This window comes from Pelobates fuscus, chromosome 7, assembly GCF_036172605.1.
Source record: "Pelobates fuscus isolate aPelFus1 chromosome 7, aPelFus1.pri, whole genome shotgun sequence".
NCBI classification, from domain to species: Eukaryota; Metazoa; Chordata; class Amphibia; order Anura; family Pelobatidae; genus Pelobates; species Pelobates fuscus.
The window spans coordinates 141,887,543-141,906,784 of NC_086323.1; the positions used below are offsets into that span (position 1 = coordinate 141,887,543).

The 19,242-nt window shown below is 41.2% G+C and overlaps 1 protein-coding gene across 2 annotated transcripts; it reads left to right on the forward strand.

The window, feature by feature from the left end:
• The first annotated feature begins 587 nt into the window (after nucleotides 1-587).
• Nucleotides 588-18,744, forward strand: LOC134568843 (uncharacterized). Of its 2 annotated transcripts, none has more exons than XM_063427531.1 (7): nucleotides 588-843; nucleotides 3,794-3,836; nucleotides 6,242-6,369; nucleotides 8,301-8,428; nucleotides 16,831-16,890; nucleotides 17,407-17,596; nucleotides 18,556-18,744. In XM_063427531.1, exons 2-7 carry the CDS (start codon nucleotides 3,827-3,829, stop codon nucleotides 18,664-18,666), a joined length of 627 nt encoding a protein of 208 aa, XP_063283601.1. In that variant the 5' UTR covers nucleotides 588-843; nucleotides 3,794-3,826; the 3' UTR covers nucleotides 18,667-18,744. The 2 variants fall into 2 exon arrangements, with proteins under 2 accessions (XP_063283601.1, XP_063283600.1); XM_063427530.1 differs by having other exon boundaries at nucleotides 589-843; nucleotides 6,239-6,369.
• Nucleotides 18,745-19,242: the final 498 nt, after the last annotated feature.

The following is a 19,242-nucleotide window of genomic DNA, read 5'->3' on the forward strand; positions in this document are numbered from 1 at the left end:
CACATGCAGGGAGGTGTGACTAGGGTTCATAAACAAAGTGATTTAACTCCTAAATGGCAGAGGATTGAGCAGTGAGACTGCAGGGGCATGTTCTATACACCAAAACTGCTTCATTAAGCTAAAGTTGTTCAGGTGACTAGTGTCCCTTTGTGTGTATTACTCTGCTCCATTCCACACATAATGCTGTGCTGCTTAGTCCAGGGGGCTGGTACTGCCTTTACATCAAGGACAGCAATTTAGAATCAGTATTTCTTCTTTGGATTACAACTCTCATGACGCAGAGTTGTAAAAGAGGAAATTGCAGAATAAACAATGGAAATTGCTAAATGTAGGCACAAATAGCTGACTTTGAAGAGAATTGTTTTTCCAGCTCTGCTGTTTTAGTCAAAAATAAAATAAAACTCTGCTCAGTTTTGATTGAATAAACTCCTTTTGTCTACTCTTAGTTATGTGAACATTGTTCCAGTTTTTAGAATGTCTTTACTCTCTGACAGACTGGGAGAAGTTTATTTTAGAATCCCACAGAACCCTGGCATCCTGGTCCCCTCAGTGGGAGACTCAGCCTATTTTCTGTGAGATTACCAATTGACAGCCCTATTGTGATTGTCACTTTGGTTTCCAGAGGAGCAGGCGGTCACATGATGCAAACAGTGCCGAGATGACTAGTCTGAACTAGAGAAGGAGATTGAGATAGGAAACAAGATAAAGGAGAAAGTGAAGGACGATAAACACTTTGCTTAATATAATCCCATAATCCCACTCAGCAGATAGCAGCCTCGATGAAACCCAGACATCCCTTGCTGCTGCTAGCCTAACTGGGACTGAAAATCTCAAATACAAAAGGTGAGCTGCGCTCCTGCACATGCTGGAGGCCACGAGTTTGTTTGTTTGGGGGTGGGAGGGGGTACCAGGGAACTGGGGGTGACTCAAATGTATTCGTGAAATCGGAAATGAATAGAAAAGTTACATAGCTCCAAAATAAATGTATAATTCCACTGTTCTTATTGCAATTTTAAAATCCAGCTACACAAATGTCTGTGTGTCCCCTAAATTATAGTGAATTAACATGTATATTAAAAAAATTAAGGCAAAAACAACAACTGCTTGACTACTTAAGGCTTTGCTGTTATGACTTAAGGTTTTGCTGTTATGACTTTTAGTATTTTTTTAGTTTTGCTAATTTTGCCTAAAATGTGAAATTTGCTTGGAATGCCTGACAGCTCACAATTTAGTAAATAAACCCAAATGCCTGCTAAATATTTGATATTTCTAATAGTTTAGTTTCTTATTCAAATATTTAGTTTTCTTTATTCTCTATGGACATTCCATCCTTTCCATTATTGTCTATGGGCATTCCATTGTGTCATTCATTTCAGTAGCCCCACCCCCCAACAAAAAAATATGTAAAACTCTTAACAAGTGGCCTCAAGTGGACCCACTATAAATATCACCATTTTCTCATACCAAGGCGGGTGGGCACTACAATGTTTAATCAAGTTGGGAACGAATGAGTACCAAAACAACTGTAGATTAATTAAACCAGTTTTGGTATTTAACAGCCCATGTCATTTTTTTTCTCTCAATTCTCTGCCATTTAGGAGTTAAATCACTTTGTTTATACAGCCCTAACCACACCTCCTCGCATGTGACTTACACAGTTTTCCTAAACACTTCCTTTACTGGACAGTCTGTTTAATTTAGAATTTCTCATCGCCTACACTGTTAATAGCTTGCAGGAGCCTCCTGTGTGTGATTACATTTACAGAAGATAAAAACTTCTAAAGCAAGACAACATCTGATTGAAAATGAAATTTTTTTTTCATGCAGGACATATAAGTCATAGCCAGGGAAGGTGTGTCTAGGGCTGTATAAACCAAATCCAACGTGATTTAACTCCTAAGTGGCCGAGAATTGACTTCAAAGGCATGATCTAGACACCAAAACTGCTTCATTAAGCTAAAGTTGTTTCGGTGACTATAGTATCCCTTTAAATTCTCTGAATGTCTGACCATTCATATAAAGTCATGGGAAAAATAATTATATGGTTTTACATATAATGACATAATAACAATCATCAGTTCCTTAGCAGGTCTTAACATTAGGTAAATACAACTTTAGGTGAACAACACAACACATGACATATTAAACCACGTCATGATTTATTTAACAAAAATAAAGCCAAAATGGAGAAGCCATTGCAACACCTTGATTCTTTTCCTTTTCACTCATTATGTTGTAGATTTGCTGCTGTGTTTGGGATTATTGTCCTTTTGCATGACCTAATTTCAGCCACGCTTTAGCTTGAAAAGGACCTCTTAGTAGGTCGAAACGTTGCTGCCTTTTTGTTTCATTAAATCTGCCTGCGGCTTTAACACTCTGAGTGCCTGGGAATTTCTTTGTAAGCTTTAGCTGTCAGACACATGGCCTTAGATTTTACTCTAAAATAGTTTAGTAAACATGGAAGTGCATGGCCGACTCAATGACTGCATGGCTCCCAGGTCCTGTGGCTGCAAATTGAGCCCAAATCATCACCCCTCCACCACCGTGCTTGTCAGTTGGTATGCAGTGTTTGTGCTGGTATTCTGTGTGTGGTTTTTGTCAAATGTGGCGCTGTGCATTCTCTCTACTTTGGTCTCATCTCTCCAAAGGACATTGTTCCAGAAGTCTTGTTTGTTTAGATGCAACTTTGCAAACCTAAGCCTTGCTGCCATGTTCTTTTTAGAGAGAAGAGGCTTTCTCCTGGCAACCCTTTCAAACAAACCATACTTGTTCATTCTTTTTCTTATTGCACTGTCATAAACTCTAACATTTAACATGCTAACTGAGGCCTGTGGAGTCTGAGATATAACTCTTAGGATTTTTGCACGGTCGGAGCTTGTGGTGTATTTGCTGGGCGTCCACTCCTGGGAAGATTGGCAACTGCCTTGAGTGTTTTCCACTTTTGAATAATCTTTCTCACTGTAGAATGATGGACTTTAATTTGTTTGGAAACTACCTTATAACCCTTCTCAGTTTGATGGGCAGCAGTGATTGTTTCTCTAAGATCATTACTGATGTCTTTCGTCCTCGGCATTGTGTTAACACACTTCTGAATGCTCCAGAGCAGCAAACTGCTAAAACTTTGGCTTCTATAGAGGTTGCGGATGACCAATTAATCAAGGGCATTTGATAAGCAGGTCCTGTCTGCCATTTAGCCTCTTATTTCCTATGGAACCAGTAAGAGTGTACTTGTTTTTTTTACACTTGGCTTCTCCATTTTGGCTTTATTTTCGTTAAACCAATCATGACACGGTATAATATGTCATGTGCTGTTGTTCATCTAAGGTTGTATTTACCTAATTTTTAGACCGGTTGAGGAACAGATGATAGCTTCTATGTCATGATATGTAAAACCATAGAATTTGAATGAGGTGTACTTTCTTTTTCCCATGACTGTACAGAGAAAAGGCAGTACCATACATAGCTGACATTTGTTTGGATGTGTGTTACATCTCTAAATTTCAGTAGGTTCGTGTAAATAATTTTGGTTTTTTTTGTACACAATTGAATAACGTTTTAGCCAGTGCAAAACAGACAAAGAATACAACGAAAAAAATGAAAACGATTTTTAAACTGATAATTCATTATGTTGATAAAATGTGCTATTATTGTATTTCAAATATTTCACTTGCCTAGCATAAATGTAACCAAATATAAGTCTGAATTCATTTTACCCCAGGTTTTCTTTTCATTGTTTTGTCACTCTATTTGTTTATAGAAGACCTATAATTAACAGTGATTATTCTTATTACAGGCACATTGCTGCCCTCTTCTGCAAGATTACAGAATGAGTCTCAGTAAGTAAAGGGGTTCTCTGTGATTAATATTCTCAATGTTTTTTGGGGGGGTTAAAAACTATCATTCACTTTCTGTTTTAAAGGGTAACTGTCACTTCCCTGACTGTTAAAGGGACACTATAGTCACCAGAACAACTACAGCTTATTGAATTTGTTCTGGTGAGTAGAATCATTACCTTCAGGTTTTTTTCTGTAAGCACTGTCTTTTCAGAGAAAATGCAGTGTTTACATTACAGCCTAGTGATAACTCCACTGGCAATTACTCAGATGGCTACTAGAGCCGCTTCCTTGGGCAGTGCTGCAGAGTAAGTAGCACTGCCATTCAGTGTCTCCTCCCTCTGCATGCAGACACTGAACTTTCCTCATAGAGATTCATTGATTCAATTCATCTCTATGAGGAGATGCTGATTGGCCAGGGCTGTGTTTGAATTGTGCTGGCTCTGCACCTGATCTGCCTCCTTGTCAGTCTCAGCCAATCCAATGCTTTCTTATTGGAAGCATTCTGATGATGTCAGCTAAGCACCTGCCAACAAGTCACCCTCACGTAAATACTGGACACAACTTCAGTCCTGTTCTCCTCTGATGAGCCGAAAGGTGAAACGCGCGTCAGGGGTCTAGACGCTCGAACCGCTTGATTTACTCATAGGCTGACTTAGTCCCCAATCGTTGAGGTCTTACATGTTTTCCGCTCCACTCACTCTCCAGCTTACTTGGATACCTGATCACAGCTTAGGAGGGGGACTTGTTGGGCGGGTGATTATCGAGCCTCTTAAACTAGGGACAGACTTTATCAAGGGGTGCCCTCGAAGGCACAATAGGGTGACTATAGCAGTTGGGTGTCAAGGTGATTTATGCCTGATCCTATATTAGGTCAGTTACCTGGTTAGGATTTATACTCGACAGATTATTCTATCTATCATTATTTGTTATACAGTAGTTCACTAAAAGATTGTTGCGCCCTTATACTGTCTATATCTTATGTTGCTATTTCTAGTCTTAGTGCAGCCTATATGAGGTTCTAGTGTCTGTTTGCATGTTCTAGTATTTCACTAGATTTTTAGAGGTTTTAGATACACATACCTCTAGACACTACCTTTATTTGTGAGGTATGTGGGTTAGGCTATTTGCAATATTTAGTAGACCTACCCCCTCATGTCCACATTTGATGTATATGTGTTTATGTTTATTGTTGTATTTATATTCTTTATTTAGTTTCCTCTTGGTTTTGGTGGAGATATGTATTTTCCCCTAAGATGTATTTAGGGAATTCCACCTTTTTAGCCTGATTTCCATTAAAGGTTAAGTTTTAATTTGTCTGCTTAGTCTAAACACTAGGTATCCTTCCACTTGCATACCAGAAAAGTAATTTAGCCTACCAATTTGTACCATTTTTTACTGGATACTCAGAAATCCTCCTATTTTTTCTTTTCTTTGCTCGTTATTTATCAATAGGGGTCACCTAGGGGTCACGTTTAGGAGGTTTTCTCTGTATTGGCTCCCCAGTCTTTTTCCTTATTTCCTTTCTTTTTTCTTCTTTCGAGTTACATGATTTCTCCAGTTACAGTAGATCACAGCAGCCGTAATTTAGAAAAGAAAGAAAATAAAGACTGACTTCATTATTCCTTAGCTTAGTGATTTGTTTATGGAGATTACTTTAGACTGGAATCTTGAGAAATGTACGTTGATTTACAGTAAATGCCCTGTTTGTGCCTTTTCAGTACGTAGTTGGTAGATCTGGGTAAAATTGTATTCGTAAAATCTATAATAAACTTGTGTAAGATCATAACAAGAGTAGTGGTTATGAGAAAGCATCTACATTATGCACTGGGGCTAGTGATCAAATAAGGGCCAATACCCGGACTATCTGGCTAGCCTCCTGTCGTGCCACAGGGAGGAGAATAGACAAACTGGCAAAGAGACCCTGCTGGTCCAGGAGTATCAGGACCTTTCTGCTACAAATACTTTCCCTGCTTGTCTTAATTACTCCAATATCTCATACACTGAACTATTCACTAAATTCTGAACTAGAAACATAGAATGTGACGGCAGATAAGAACCATTCAGCTCATCTAGTCTGCCCAATCTTCTAAATACTTTCATTAGTCCCTGGCCTTATCTTATAGTTAGCATAGTCTATCCCACGCATGCTTAAAATCTTTTACTGTGTTAACCTCTACTACTTCAGCTGGAAGGCTATTCCATGCATCCACTACCCTCTCAGTAAAGTAATACTTCCTGATATTATTTTTAAACGTTTGCCCCTCTAATTTAAGACTTTGTCCTCTTGTTGACAGTATTTTGAATGATTAGGATGGATTCTGGGCACGGCCAGGTTTATGGGAAATTTCGTGAGGAACAAAAATGCATAATTTATCTTAATCTCCAATTATCTCTCATTTCAGAAGGGGTGTCCTTGCCGAGTACCCCAATAACCACATTTAAAGATATGAACACTTCCAAAAGAAGATTTCTTGCAACCCCCCTGAGTCTCCCAGTACTGTCAAATGGTCCAAGTTTACATATGACCAACAGGGTAAGGAGTACCAGCTGATACGAACACGTTATTTATTACATAAGCTTGTGTAGTCTAATAGAGAATTGCAATGAAACTTCAGACTGGAGAGAAAAGCTGTCATTAGGGAAAAGTTGCTCAAATTGAAACCATGGTTTGTAGGCAAATACCTTCATATTGTGACAGTCTTCACAAATCATCTGTCACTCTAGAGGTTAAAGAATTGGGGCTAGTGACAGGTGTTTTATATTATTTTGCAGTACTATGTATGTCCAGTGTGTGAAAAATGTCCGATAGCACACTAATCTATATCTTCTACATACATTGCTCATCTAAATCTTTAAAATTCTAGGTAAGCCCCTAATATTGCACCCCCATTAATTAGAGCTGACCCATGGAGACTGCTCAATGTGCACAATAAATTAACACATGCGTGCATGTGTTTTTTGTGTTTTGTTGGGTTTTTTTTTTTTTTTTTTTAGAAGAACATATCATGAATATATATATATATGTAAATATATATATATATATATATATATACACACATACATACATACATACCAATAGAGTTGTGGTGGGGGAAAAGGTGTGGATAGTGAATAGTTAAAGGAACACTATAGTCACCTAAATTACTTTAGCTAAATAAAGAAGTTTTAGTGTATAGATCATTCCCCTGCAATTTCACTGCTCAGTTCACTGTCATTTAGGAGTTTAATCACTTTGTTTGTTTGGCTATGATTGACAGAGCCTGCATGAAAAAAAAACCTGGTTTCACTTTCAAACAGATGTAATTTACCTTAAATAATTGTATCTCAATATCTAAATTGAACTTTAATCACATACAGGAGGCTCTTGCATGGTCTAGCAAGCTATTAACATAGCAGGGGATAAGAATCTTAATTACACAGAACTACACAGCCTAAATAGGGCTCTCTTTACAGGAAGTGTTTATGGGAGCTGTGCAAGTCACATGCAGGGAGGTGTGACTAGGGTTCATAAACAAAGGGATTTAACTCCTAAATGGCAGAGGATTGAGCGGTGAGGCTGCAAGGGGATGTTCTATACACCAAAACTGCTTCATTAAGCTAAAGTTGTTTAGGTGACTATAGTGTCCCTTTAATACAGTGCTAAACACAAATACACACACCAGGCAAGCCATTAGACTTGCTTTTCCCACAGAAATTTCCCTTTGACAGTGCTCTCACTACTGCAAGGGATTCTGGGTAGACGTATGCAAATGAGCTCAACAAAGAACCACATTTTTGCCTCATAATTCCACTTTATATATGGATTCTTTGGAGTATGTGTCTGCTGTATACAACAGCGTTGCAGATCTGCCTTTTCAATCCCTCCCCTTCTAACCCTGTCCAGACTCTCTTTGGCTGTCCAATCACAGCTCAATGTGAAGTCTGTAAGGGACAGGTGCTCTGAGCTATTGCTGCCTTTTGAGTTTAGCTCCACTGAGCTAACCAAACCAGGAAGTAACAGAACCTGTTGTCTGCTTGAAAGCCAATGGGGTGTAACAAGGTCCATTTATAAAAGTGTCCATTTGTAATGAAATCTGCACTTTTTGCAAAATAAAAAAAAAGGCACACTTTTTATAAATGTTTTTCATCAAGCTAAAGTGCTTTAGGGTTCTGGAGTGTCCCTTTAAGGCTGCAGATTAGTGCAGCCTTAAAGGGACAGAGCTATAGAAGGACCATTTGACACAATCTTCTATAAATGTTGATGTCCATTCCACAATAGAGTAAAAGGGGTTCAGAAGCTCCAATGTACAACTCTTTGTCAACTCAACATGTGCAGGCTCCTGCCTTATTTTTTAATATATGGCTAATATGTATCCACATATATGTGGTTTATCGTGCAGTTCGTATGGATTATAGGTTTAACATCAAAGTCATGCTATGTCCACTGCACATTGTTTCATTGGTTAGTGTGTGTTTTCTACACAGGCTGTGCCCCGCTTAAATCCCCTTCACCCCCCAGGAGTCAAGAGGAGGACAGTAAGTTTGGAGACAGTGGCAGTACACCACCACAACCACCAGAGAGTCCTTAATATGCAACAAAAAGAGTACTATAAGTAAGTCCAACCCCTAACCCCCAATTCTGAACACAAATGGGGTTTATTAACTAAACTATAGAGAATGAAACACTAAACTGCAATATTTAGACAAAAATATTTGAGCTGTGGCTAAAGTAACGTTATAATGCAAACTGTACAATTCATGCAAACATAGACACTATAGAAACATTTCTAACTCACTACTCTTCGATGTTTAATGAATAATCTCCAAAGACATGTTGACATACACATACATTCTAAATTTATTCTGCACCCTCTCTTCTGCCTGTTGTACCCTTTTCTTTAGCAGTAAGGAGAGGATTGGTTGCTGCCTTAAGTGTCTAGAAGTGCTGTATACTAAGCTACATGGGTTCCATTCTGATCCCCCTGGACATGTTAAACAGGAAACAAACATCCGATGTAGAACCTCACTTCCTGTCATTATATGTACTCACCGCATTCAAGTCTGTTGCTCACAGGCAGCACAATAGCCCTTGGCTGCCTGGAACATGTTAATACATTTGTGGAAGTTCAAGTGGGACAGGGGAGCTAGGCAATGTTGAGTAAAGGCTCTGCCATACATTTGGATAGATTGATGAACTTCTACTGGACTAAAGGTGCCTCCAGGGCCGGATTAACATAGGGAATAGGCCCATTGATTTAAAAAAATAAAAATATATATATATATATATATAATTGTTTTTTTTTTTGTTTTTTTTACAGACTACTCTTAGGTTTGCCAGGTATTTCTTAGGGTTGGCAGGTATTTCTCGAGTATTTCTTAGGGTTGGCAGGTATTTCTCAGAAATATTTATCAGGTATTTGAGGCTGCCTAGCTGGTGCCGGTATTTTATTAATTTATAAAATATTTTACCAGGAAGGAAACATTGAGATTTCTCTCGTTTTCAAGTATGTCCTGGGTCCACAAAACATTGCATTGATACATTATGGTACAATAAAATACAAAAACAATATTATTATACAATATATACAAAATTTAACATAGAACAGGTAGGAAATATATAATCAACCATGACACGTGCATTCTGTTTTGAGGTATGTAGAGAGGTATCTCTTAAATGGCTTTAGGCTTGCGCAAGATTTTAAAGTGCGCGGGAGATCGTTCCACAATTGAGGAGCTCTGTAGGATAAGGAGGACCGGGCTGCCTTCTTTTTGTATTGTGGTAGACTGAATAAATACCGGCAATACAAATGGTAGTCTCAGTATAAACTGAGCTTAGATGCAATACTGGCACCGGCACCTGTGTGTGTGGAGAGAGGCTGGGATAGGACATTACAGCATCTTCCTCCCTGCCTCCTTCTACTCACTGGTCCGCGGGGGATCATCTCTCAGCCTGCAGAGACAGCCTACAGCTCAGGTAAGTGAGAGATGGGGGGAAAGGCTGCAGGGAGACATGGGGAAACACTGAGACACTAGGGGACACTGGGAGACATATTGACACTTGGGAACACTGAGACACTAGGGGGCACTTGGAGACCTGGGGACACAGACACTAGGGGTAACTGTGAGACATGGGGACGGTGAGAGACTTGGGGACACTGAGACATTGGGACACTGGGGAACATGAGACACTAGGGACACAGTGGCCCCTTGTCTCCCAGTTGCCCCTAGTCTCTGTGTCCCCATGTCTCCCATCCAGTGTCCCTAGTGTCTCAGTGTCCTTGGTGTCTCTCAGTGTGTCAGGATCGGGACAGGGATCCAACACGCAGAGTACAAAGAGTGGAAAGGTACGTATACCGGGCCTTAGAATGGCCGGACTAACGTACCGAGAGTAAAGAATAGTCAGAGGCAAGCCGAGGTCGAGGGAACGAGAAGACAGATAAGCGAGAGACAAACCGGGTCAAGGGATAACAGAGAAACAGGGTAGTACAACGAGCCGAGTCAAAACCAAAAGAGCAAACTAGAATACCAGAGCACTGAGTGACTAGACAAGCTAGAACCACGACAGGGCAATGAGCTGAAGTAAGGAGTAAGCTTAAATACCCTGGTTCTGGATGGAAATCACGCCTCTGAAAAGTACCGATTGGATATCGGACACTTGAGTGACAGATTGCTCGTGCTAGCGTCATGACGTCACGTATTGAGCGTCCTGCTAGAAAAGGACGTGGATTCCTCGCGGCCGGTGTTTAAGTGACTGGATGAACCGCGAGGAACGGAGGAGACAGCTCGCCTGGACGGATACACCACCAAGTCTCTACCTCCCTTAGAGGTAGAGGCCTCAGGTACCCTGACAGTACCCCCCCTCTCAGATACGCCCACCGGGCGGAATGAACCGGGGCGAGATGGGAAGCGAAGGTGAAATGCTCTGCGAAGGCGGGAAGCATGGACGTCCTCCTGAGGTACCCAACTCCTCTCCTCAGGACCATATCCCCTCCAGTTGACCAGATATTGCAATTTTCCCCTTGAAATTCTGGAGTCAATGATGGAGCTGACCTCGTACTCCTCCCGACCCTCCACCTGAACAGGACGAGGCGAGGAGACCTTAGAGGAGAATTTGTTGCAAATGAGGGGTTTCAACAAGGAGACATGAAAAGAGTTAGGAATGCGTAAGGCAGGTGGCAGAGCAAGGCGATACGCAACCGGATTGATACGAGTGAGAACCCTGTAAGGACCTATGTAACGAGGAGCAAATTTCATGGACGGAACTTTTAGGCGAATATTCTTAGTACTCAACCATACCCTATCCCCAGGAACAAAAACAGGAGCCGCTCTTCTATGTTTGTCAGCGTGTTTCTTGAACAGCGAGGAACTATGTAATAGAATTTGTCGAGTTTGATCCCATAATTTCTTCAGGTTGGCGACATGATCATCAACCGACGGTATCCCCTGAGAAGAGGAAACCGAAGGAAAAATCGAAGGATGAAAGCCATAGTTCATGAAGAAAGGGCTAGAGCGAGTTGAATCGCAAACAAGGTTATTGTGTGCGAACTCCGCCCAAGGAATCAGACCGACCCAATCGTCCTGGTGTTCGGAAACAAAGCAACGCAGATACTGTTCGATCTTTTGATTAGTACGTTCAGCAGCTCCGTTAGACTGAGGGTGATAGGCAGAGGAAAAGTTCAATTTGATGCCCATTTGAGAACAAAAGGATCTCCAGAAACGTGAGACAAATTGAGAACCTCTATCAGAAACAATCTCTGAAGGGATCCCATGTAGGCGAAAAACTTCTCTCGCAAAAATCTCCGCCAATTCAGGGGAAGTCGGAAGTTTAGGTAATGGCACGAAATGGGCCATCTTGGTAAATCTATCCACCACCGTGAGAATAACAGTCTGTCTTTTGGAAGCAGGCAAATCAACGATAAAGTCAATGGACAAACAGGACCAAGGTTTCTCAGGAATGTCCAAGGGGTGTAACAGGCCACATGGGGATGCATGAGATAGTTTAGTCTTGGCACAAGTCTCACAAGCTGCGACGAACTCCTCAATATCCTTACGAAGTGAAGGCCACCAGAAATCCTTGGATATCAGAGAGTACGTCTTGCGAATACCAGGATGACCAGCTATTTTACTTTCATGAAAACATTGTAAGAGCTCCAGTTGAAGTTCAGGAGGAACAAAGTTTCTTCCCTCAGGAGTGTTTCCGGGAGCTAGATGTTGTGACTTCAAGATCTGGTCAAGTAGCGGGGAATGAATTTTGAGACTGGTATTAGCAATAATATTGCATTTGGGTACAATGGAAGACAAAAGTGGTTCAACTGAAGCAGAGGGTTCATATTGGCGAGATAGCGCATCGGCTTTAGAATTCTTTGACCCAGGTCTGTAAGTCAGAACGTAATTGAAATGGGTAAGAAACAACGACCAACGAGCCTGCCTGGAGGACAGACGCTTGGCCTCTCCGATATAAGACAAGTTTTTGTGGTCTGTCAGGATGGTAACAGGATGTAATGTACCCTCCAATAAATGTCTCCATTCTTTCAAAGCCTTGATAACCGCTAGTAATTCTCTGTCACCAATGTCATACCTGCTTTCAGTACCGGTCAATTTTTTAGAGAAAAATCCACATGGATGTAATGGTTTATCAACACCCAACCTTTGAGATAGAACAGCACCTAAACCAGTCTCTGATGCGTCTACCTCGAGCAAAAATGGCAGAGAAGTGTCAGGGTGAACTAAAATTGGAGCGGAAGCGAAAAGCTCCTTGAGAGTCTTGAACGCAAGGAGAGCTTCAGTAGTCCAATTCTTAGTGTCAGCCCCCTGTTTGGTCATGTTAGTGATAGGTGCAATAATGGAAGAATAGCCCTTAATAAAGCGCCTATAATAATTGGAAAAACCAATAAATCTCTGTATGGCTTTAAGACCTGTGGGTAAAGGCCACTCTAGAATGGATTGGAGCTTATCCGGATCCATCTTAAATCCCTCCCCAGAGATCACATAGCCGAGAAAGGTTACCTGGGTTTGATCAAAGCTACATTTCTCCAACTTGCAGTACAAGCCATGCTGGAGAAGCTTGTGCAAAACCCTCCTGACTTGTTTGTGATGAATCTCAATGTCACTAGAATGAATGAGTATATCATCTAGGTATACAATGACGCACTCTTGCTGAAATTCCCTAAGAACCTCATTAATCAGATCTTGGAATACTGCTGGTGCATTGCATAACCCAAAAGGCATGACGGTATATTCATAGTGGCCATATCGAGTATTGAATGCCGTCATCCACTCATGTCCCTGCTGGATTCTCACCAAGTTATATGCCCCTCTGAGGTCTAACTTGGTGAAAATTGTAGAGCCCTTCAAACGATCGAAGAGTTCGGTGATCAAGGGAATCGGGTAGGCATTTTTAATGGTTATCTTATTCAGGCCTCGATAATCAATACAAGGTCTCAAAGAACCATCTTTCTTTTTAACAAAAAAAAATCCAGCCCCGGCAGGAGAGGAGGACCTCCTGATGAATCCCTTGTCTAAATTCTCGTGAATATATTCCTCTAGGACTGAGTTCTCCTTTATAGATAATGGGTATACATGACCTCTGGGAGGCATGGTACCAGGGAGTAGGTTAATTTTGCAATCGAAGGACCTGTGTGGGGGTAAGGTATCGGCTTTCTTTTTGTCAAATACTGCCTTTAAATCTAGATACTGAGGCGGAATTTGTGTCTCTGTAGGATTGTCAGAGGTATTCGATGTATTAGTTAATCCAAGAGGTAAGACCTTCCGCAAGCATTTTTCTTGACAATTCTCTCCCCATGAAACTATCTCCCCTGATTCCCAATTAATAATAGGGTTGTGTCTCCTCAGCCAGGAGTACCCCAGAACTATGGGAATAGACGGAGAAGAAATGAGCATCAAGGATATATCCTCTTTATGCAGGATGCCAACAGTCAAGTTAATCGGTATGGTCTCATGAAAAATAACAGGCTCAAGTAACGGTCTACCATCGATGGCCTCAACAGCCAGAGGTGTCTCTTTTAACTGGGATGGAATAGCATGCTTGGCAGCAAAACCCTGATCTATAAAGCTCTCAGCAGCTCCAGAATCGATTAGTGCCATAGTCTTAACTACTCCCTTCTCCCACTTTAAAGAAACGGGTAACACAAGCCTGAGCTCCTTGTAGTTGTGAATAGAGGACAAAGTAGAAACACCCAAGGCCTGTCCTCTAGAGGAACTTAGGTGCGAGCGTTTCCCGAACGATTGGGACAATTTAGGCGTAAATGACCCCTGACTCCACAATACATACATAAACCCTCCCTTCTCCTGTACTGTCTCTCCCTTTCAGTGAGATGAGTACTGCCTATCTGCATAGGTTCAGGAATACGTAAGTCTTCGAACTCAGAGATTTGAAAGGTAGGCGCTAGTTTAAAGGAGGGTCTACGGGTCCTATCTCGAGTGTTCTGCCTCTCTCTTAAGCGTTCATCAATACGAGATATAAAAGAAATTAAATCCTCCAAATTTTCAGGGAGTTCTCTAGTAGCGACCTCGTCAAGAATTACATCTGATAACCCATTCAGAAACACATCTATATAAGCCTGTTCGTTCCACTTAACTTCTGCCGCCAAGGATCTGAACTCTAGTGCATAATCCACAAGTGTTCGATTGTCCTGTTTAAGGCGCAACATTAATCTAGCTGCATTGACCTTTCTGCCAGGAGGGTCAAAAGTTCTTCTAAACGCAGCTACAAAGGCATTATAATTATAGACGAGTGGATTATCATTCTCCCATAAAGGATTGGCCCATCTCAAAGCTTTTTCAATGAGCAGAGTAATAATAAATCCAACCTTTGCTCTATCTGTAGGATAAGAGCGGGGTTGTAGTTCGAAATGGATGCTAATCTGGTTTAGAAAGCCACGACACTTCTCCGGTGACCCGCCATAACGTACTGGTGGGGTAATACGGGAAGAAGCACCTACAGTGGCTACCTCTAGACCTGAGACTGCAGGAGAGATAGAAGGAGTACGTGTCTCCTCAGGTGGATTACTAGCACGAGACAAAAGTGCCTGTAGTGCCAAAGCCATCTGATCCATCCTATGTTCCATGGCGTCAAACCTGGGATCCGAAGAACCAAGCTGACTGTTTGTACCTGCAGGATCCATTGGCCCTGTCGTAATGTCAGGATCGGGACAGGGATCCAACACGCAGAGTACAAAGAGTGGAAAGGTACGTATACCGGGCCTTAGAATGGCCGGACTAACGTACCGAGAGTAAAGAATAGTCAGAGGCAAGCCGAGGTCGAGGGAACGAGAAGACAGATAAGCGAGAGACAAACCGGGTCAAGGGATAACAGAGAAACAGGGTAGTACAACGAGCCGAGTCAAAACCAAAAGAGCAAACTAGAATACCAGAGCACTGAGTGACTAGACAAGCTAGAACCACGACAGGGCAATGAGCTGAAGTAAGGAGTAAGCTTAAATACCCTGGTTCTGGATGGAAATCACGCCTCTGAAAAGTACCGATTGGATATCGGACACTTGAGTGACAGATTGCTCGTGCTAGCGTCATGACGTCACGTATTGAGCGTCCTGCTAGAAAAGGACGTGGATTCCTCGCGGCCGGTGTTTAAGTGACTGGATGAACCGCGAGGAACGGAGGAGACAGCTCGCCTGGACGGATACACCACCAAGTCTCTACCTCCCTTAGAGGTAGAGGCCTCAGGTACCCTGACACAGTGTCCCCATGTCTCTCCCAGTGTCTCCATTGACACTCAGAGACATGGGGACACAGACTCTAAGGGACACTGGGAGACATGGGGACACTGAGACACAAGAGGAGCGCTGATAGACTTGGGGACACAGGGAGACATGGGGACACTGGGCGACTGAGACCTGGGAGACATGGGGCACTCCCAGTGTGCCTATGTCTCCCAGCCAGTGTCCCTAGTATCTGTGTCCTTGGTGTCTCTCAGTGTCCGTAGTGTGCCAGTGTCCCCTAGTCTCCCAGTGTCCCCATGTCTCACAGTGCCCCCAAGTGTCTGTGTCCCCTGGTATAAAAGAAAAAAAAAAAAACTCAGGCACTCACTGTTATAGATATAAGCAGGTTTATTGGACACCGCAATGTTTTGACCTGTACCCAGGTCTTTATGAAGTCTCCAGTGTCCCCTATATATCAGTGTCCCATTTGTATCACAGTGTCAGTGGCCCACCCTTTTACCCCGTCCATAGACTTCCTGCTTTACTGGACACTGCTGTTAATGGGTATGGATTTACTTGAAAGATGAAAGCATGAGATTAGCATTGGGTATGTGTTTTCTCATAGCTGCATCCTATGAGTTTCCCTCCAGCACCATCTCCATAAGATACATGACACTTGGGAGGTAGGACTGTTTTAGTGTTTTTGGTCCATACGATTTTGTAATTAGTCCCATCAGAATTGTCAGCACCAGGCCCACTAGGCTCTTAATCGGGCCCTGGGTGCCTCCCAACAGGTGGCCATCATTTAATGCACTGTCTAGTACCCAATGACTATGTACTATTGGGGGAGGGGAGTCCAGAATGAACTAGAGCAGGAAAACAACCTTGGGAATGCAAATGTATCATTTATAGAGGGCAAAATTTGCTGCCATCTCTAAGTATTGCATAGGACAATGTTAGCCACTTGGGATAATTTATCAACCAACACTAGTCCTCAATCACAACTACTCCTCTTGTAATCATCAATGAAGGAATTCAACAATTTTACCTATTTCTGTCCTGACCTGCCTTGTATACTAAAATAATCGATTCAGAGGCAGATTCAGAATGTGTCATATCAACATATCCGTTTCAAACCAGATATACTCTTTTAGGGTGCATATGCTTATATATGCATTGCTAATCTCTCCATATTAGCAATCACATTTTTGGTAAATAATTTCAGATCTTAATACTTCAGTGACGTGATTAAAGTTGCTGAGATTTATTTTTGTTGTTAGTTAACTTATTAATTTTCCTGGTTGGGTCATTGGTTTGTCCTGTCTTCTTTTCGGCAGCTATCATCAGGGATGGAGAAGACCATTTTATGGTACAGTTTTTGAACAAGAAGAATACAGGTAACAAACTAAATAAGAAAATCACACTTACTATTGGGTTCCAGAGCACCAACTTTATTGCATCTGGCTCTTCCTCTTAAAATAACCCACAAAGTTAAACTCACACATCAGAGTTAATGTACAACCATCCGTACTCTTACAGGGTTCTTTACCAAAGTGAGAATTGTCTGGAATTCAAGTTGAATTTCAAATTTAAGGCAAAAATAGCCAGACTTGAAGCATAGCTGGATAATCCATTGCAACTCCTGTGGCCTTACATTTAGAATTAACTTTGAATTTCTGACCATGCTTACTTCAGTAAATAACCCTGTTAATGATCAGTTGTGTGTTTAACCCAAGCCCAAGTTTTCCCAAAGAAATGTTACCTCCAGGACAAGTAAAGAGGACTTCAGCTCCATCTACTGGAAGAAAAAGGTTTCAGGGAGTCTTGCATTTATTGAGATCCTCCCGTACATTAATTTTTTAATTTATTTTTTTAAATGGACGTGTGTTTAGTTGATAATATTTCCATGCCAGGAAGGAAATCAGAGACCTGCTTAAAAAGCAAATGTATGAAAAGTGGGCGCTGCAGCGAGAGGTATTAAGTAGCCAAAGTTTGGAGCTAGAGGCCCAAAAAGAGAATGACCGTACCGCCTTAATGCAAGACTTGGAGCAGCAGAGGACACGAGCCATGTTGATGAGAAACTTTCGGGATGAAAACAAGAAGGTGAGAAAGTCAAGAATGTATCTTTAGAAATAGTGGATTTCTGGACCTTCCCTGTTCTGTAATTTGGTTGTTATAGTTTATTTACTTGCCCTATATGGTCATGCAAAGATGGCTCATGTATCATGGGAAAATAATGCCATTAGAAGGACTTGGAGACATTGTAAGAAAATATGAGAATGAGTTGTGAGTGCTTTATATTGTAAGAACCCTGAGATGGTTTATTTCCCCCCCTAATGCATGCTTCACTACTACGCATTTTGTAAATAACATATTATAATAATCTTGTGTTGGTGTTAGGGTAGGTTTACATATTAAGGGGAAAGTCGTTAAAGACTCCTACAATAAAACTGATATATAATGCCAGACACTCCATACACACAAAAAATACAAAGATGAAATAACTCACATTTTCCTCCAGTGGCAAGTCAGACTGCTCCACTCAACCCCAGAAAGTCTGTCAGTTTATACAGATACCCAACAGAATGCTTCCTAGCTATAGGGTAATCTAAAGTGCTTTAGGGGAACTGGAGTGTCCCTTTAACGACAGAGTAACAATGGGACATGCATGTCCTGAGATTAGTGGGAGTTTCATTCTAGTTCCAGAGCTGTAAAATAGCTGCCAGTAGAGAGTGTAACACCCACCTATATCCAAGCTCTGTAATATAAAATCAACTCCCCACTACACCTACACTATCCTAGCACTTCTAAAGAGTGGATTAAATAATATATATAAACTATGTCAACGTGGTGTCACTGGTGGGAATCAACTCCCAAGAGCTTCATGGATAAATACGTCTCCTGATGTGGTGGTAGACACTTGTCTCTAAATATATTAAGGGATGTGACGGATTGGTGTGACCCAACATAAGGGTTATGTCATCACCTAAGGCTAACAGCTTGGATGCCCCCTCAACCCACTAGATTACTGAAAATTGTTGCTTTTTTCCCCTTATTTACAGATAATGGAAACAAAATGGCAGGAAAACAGACTGACGCGCTCTCTGGAAAATATGAAAGAGAGAGAATTGCTCCACTATAACCCTATCAATTGGAGTGGAACACTGAAATGAGAGCCTCATAAACAGCCTACAACCAGGTCAAGGTCCTCAATTTTAGAATAATTACATAAAACAAAGACAAAAACCAACCCCTGATAAACATTAAAAAGAAAACCTTAGTATCAATTTGTTTGCATTTTATTATGAACTAGTAAAATGAAGAGATCACAAACTAGGAATTCTGATTATTTGTTTAGGAAAAACATTTTTTTCTTCCCATTCCTTTCGGTGAGATTTGGAAAGCAGCGGTAATGGCCACAGAATGTTCCAATGTTTAATTTTTATTAAAGATTAGATCTTTAACAAATAGATTGTGACTGTTTTCTGCATTATAATAACGGACAGAGAACAACATTTTCAGAGTGGTAGTATATAAGTGGAAATGCATACTCAAACTTTTATTTGCTTATCTGAAACTTTATAGCCTTAGAATGTGTAGTTTTTAATGCTAAGCTACATTAACCCCATGATGCCACGCATAGGTGCTGTATTTCTAACCACTTCAATAGCATCTATTTGTGTGAGATAAGGAACTGTCAATTTAAGAGAAGCAGCAGTTCCTGTTTAGTATTAAAAAAATATATACAC

Excerpts from the sequence above, each read along its gene's own strand:
- LOC134568843 (XM_063427530.1), top strand. Across the intron at positions 6,370-8,300 it reads GTTTACATATGACCAACAGG|GCTGTGCCCCGCTTAAATCC; the intron begins GTAAGGAGTACC and ends TTTTCTACACAG. Across the intron at positions 17,597-18,555 it reads TTCGGGATGAAAACAAGAAG|ATAATGGAAACAAAATGGCA; the intron begins GTGAGAAAGTCA and ends CCTTATTTACAG.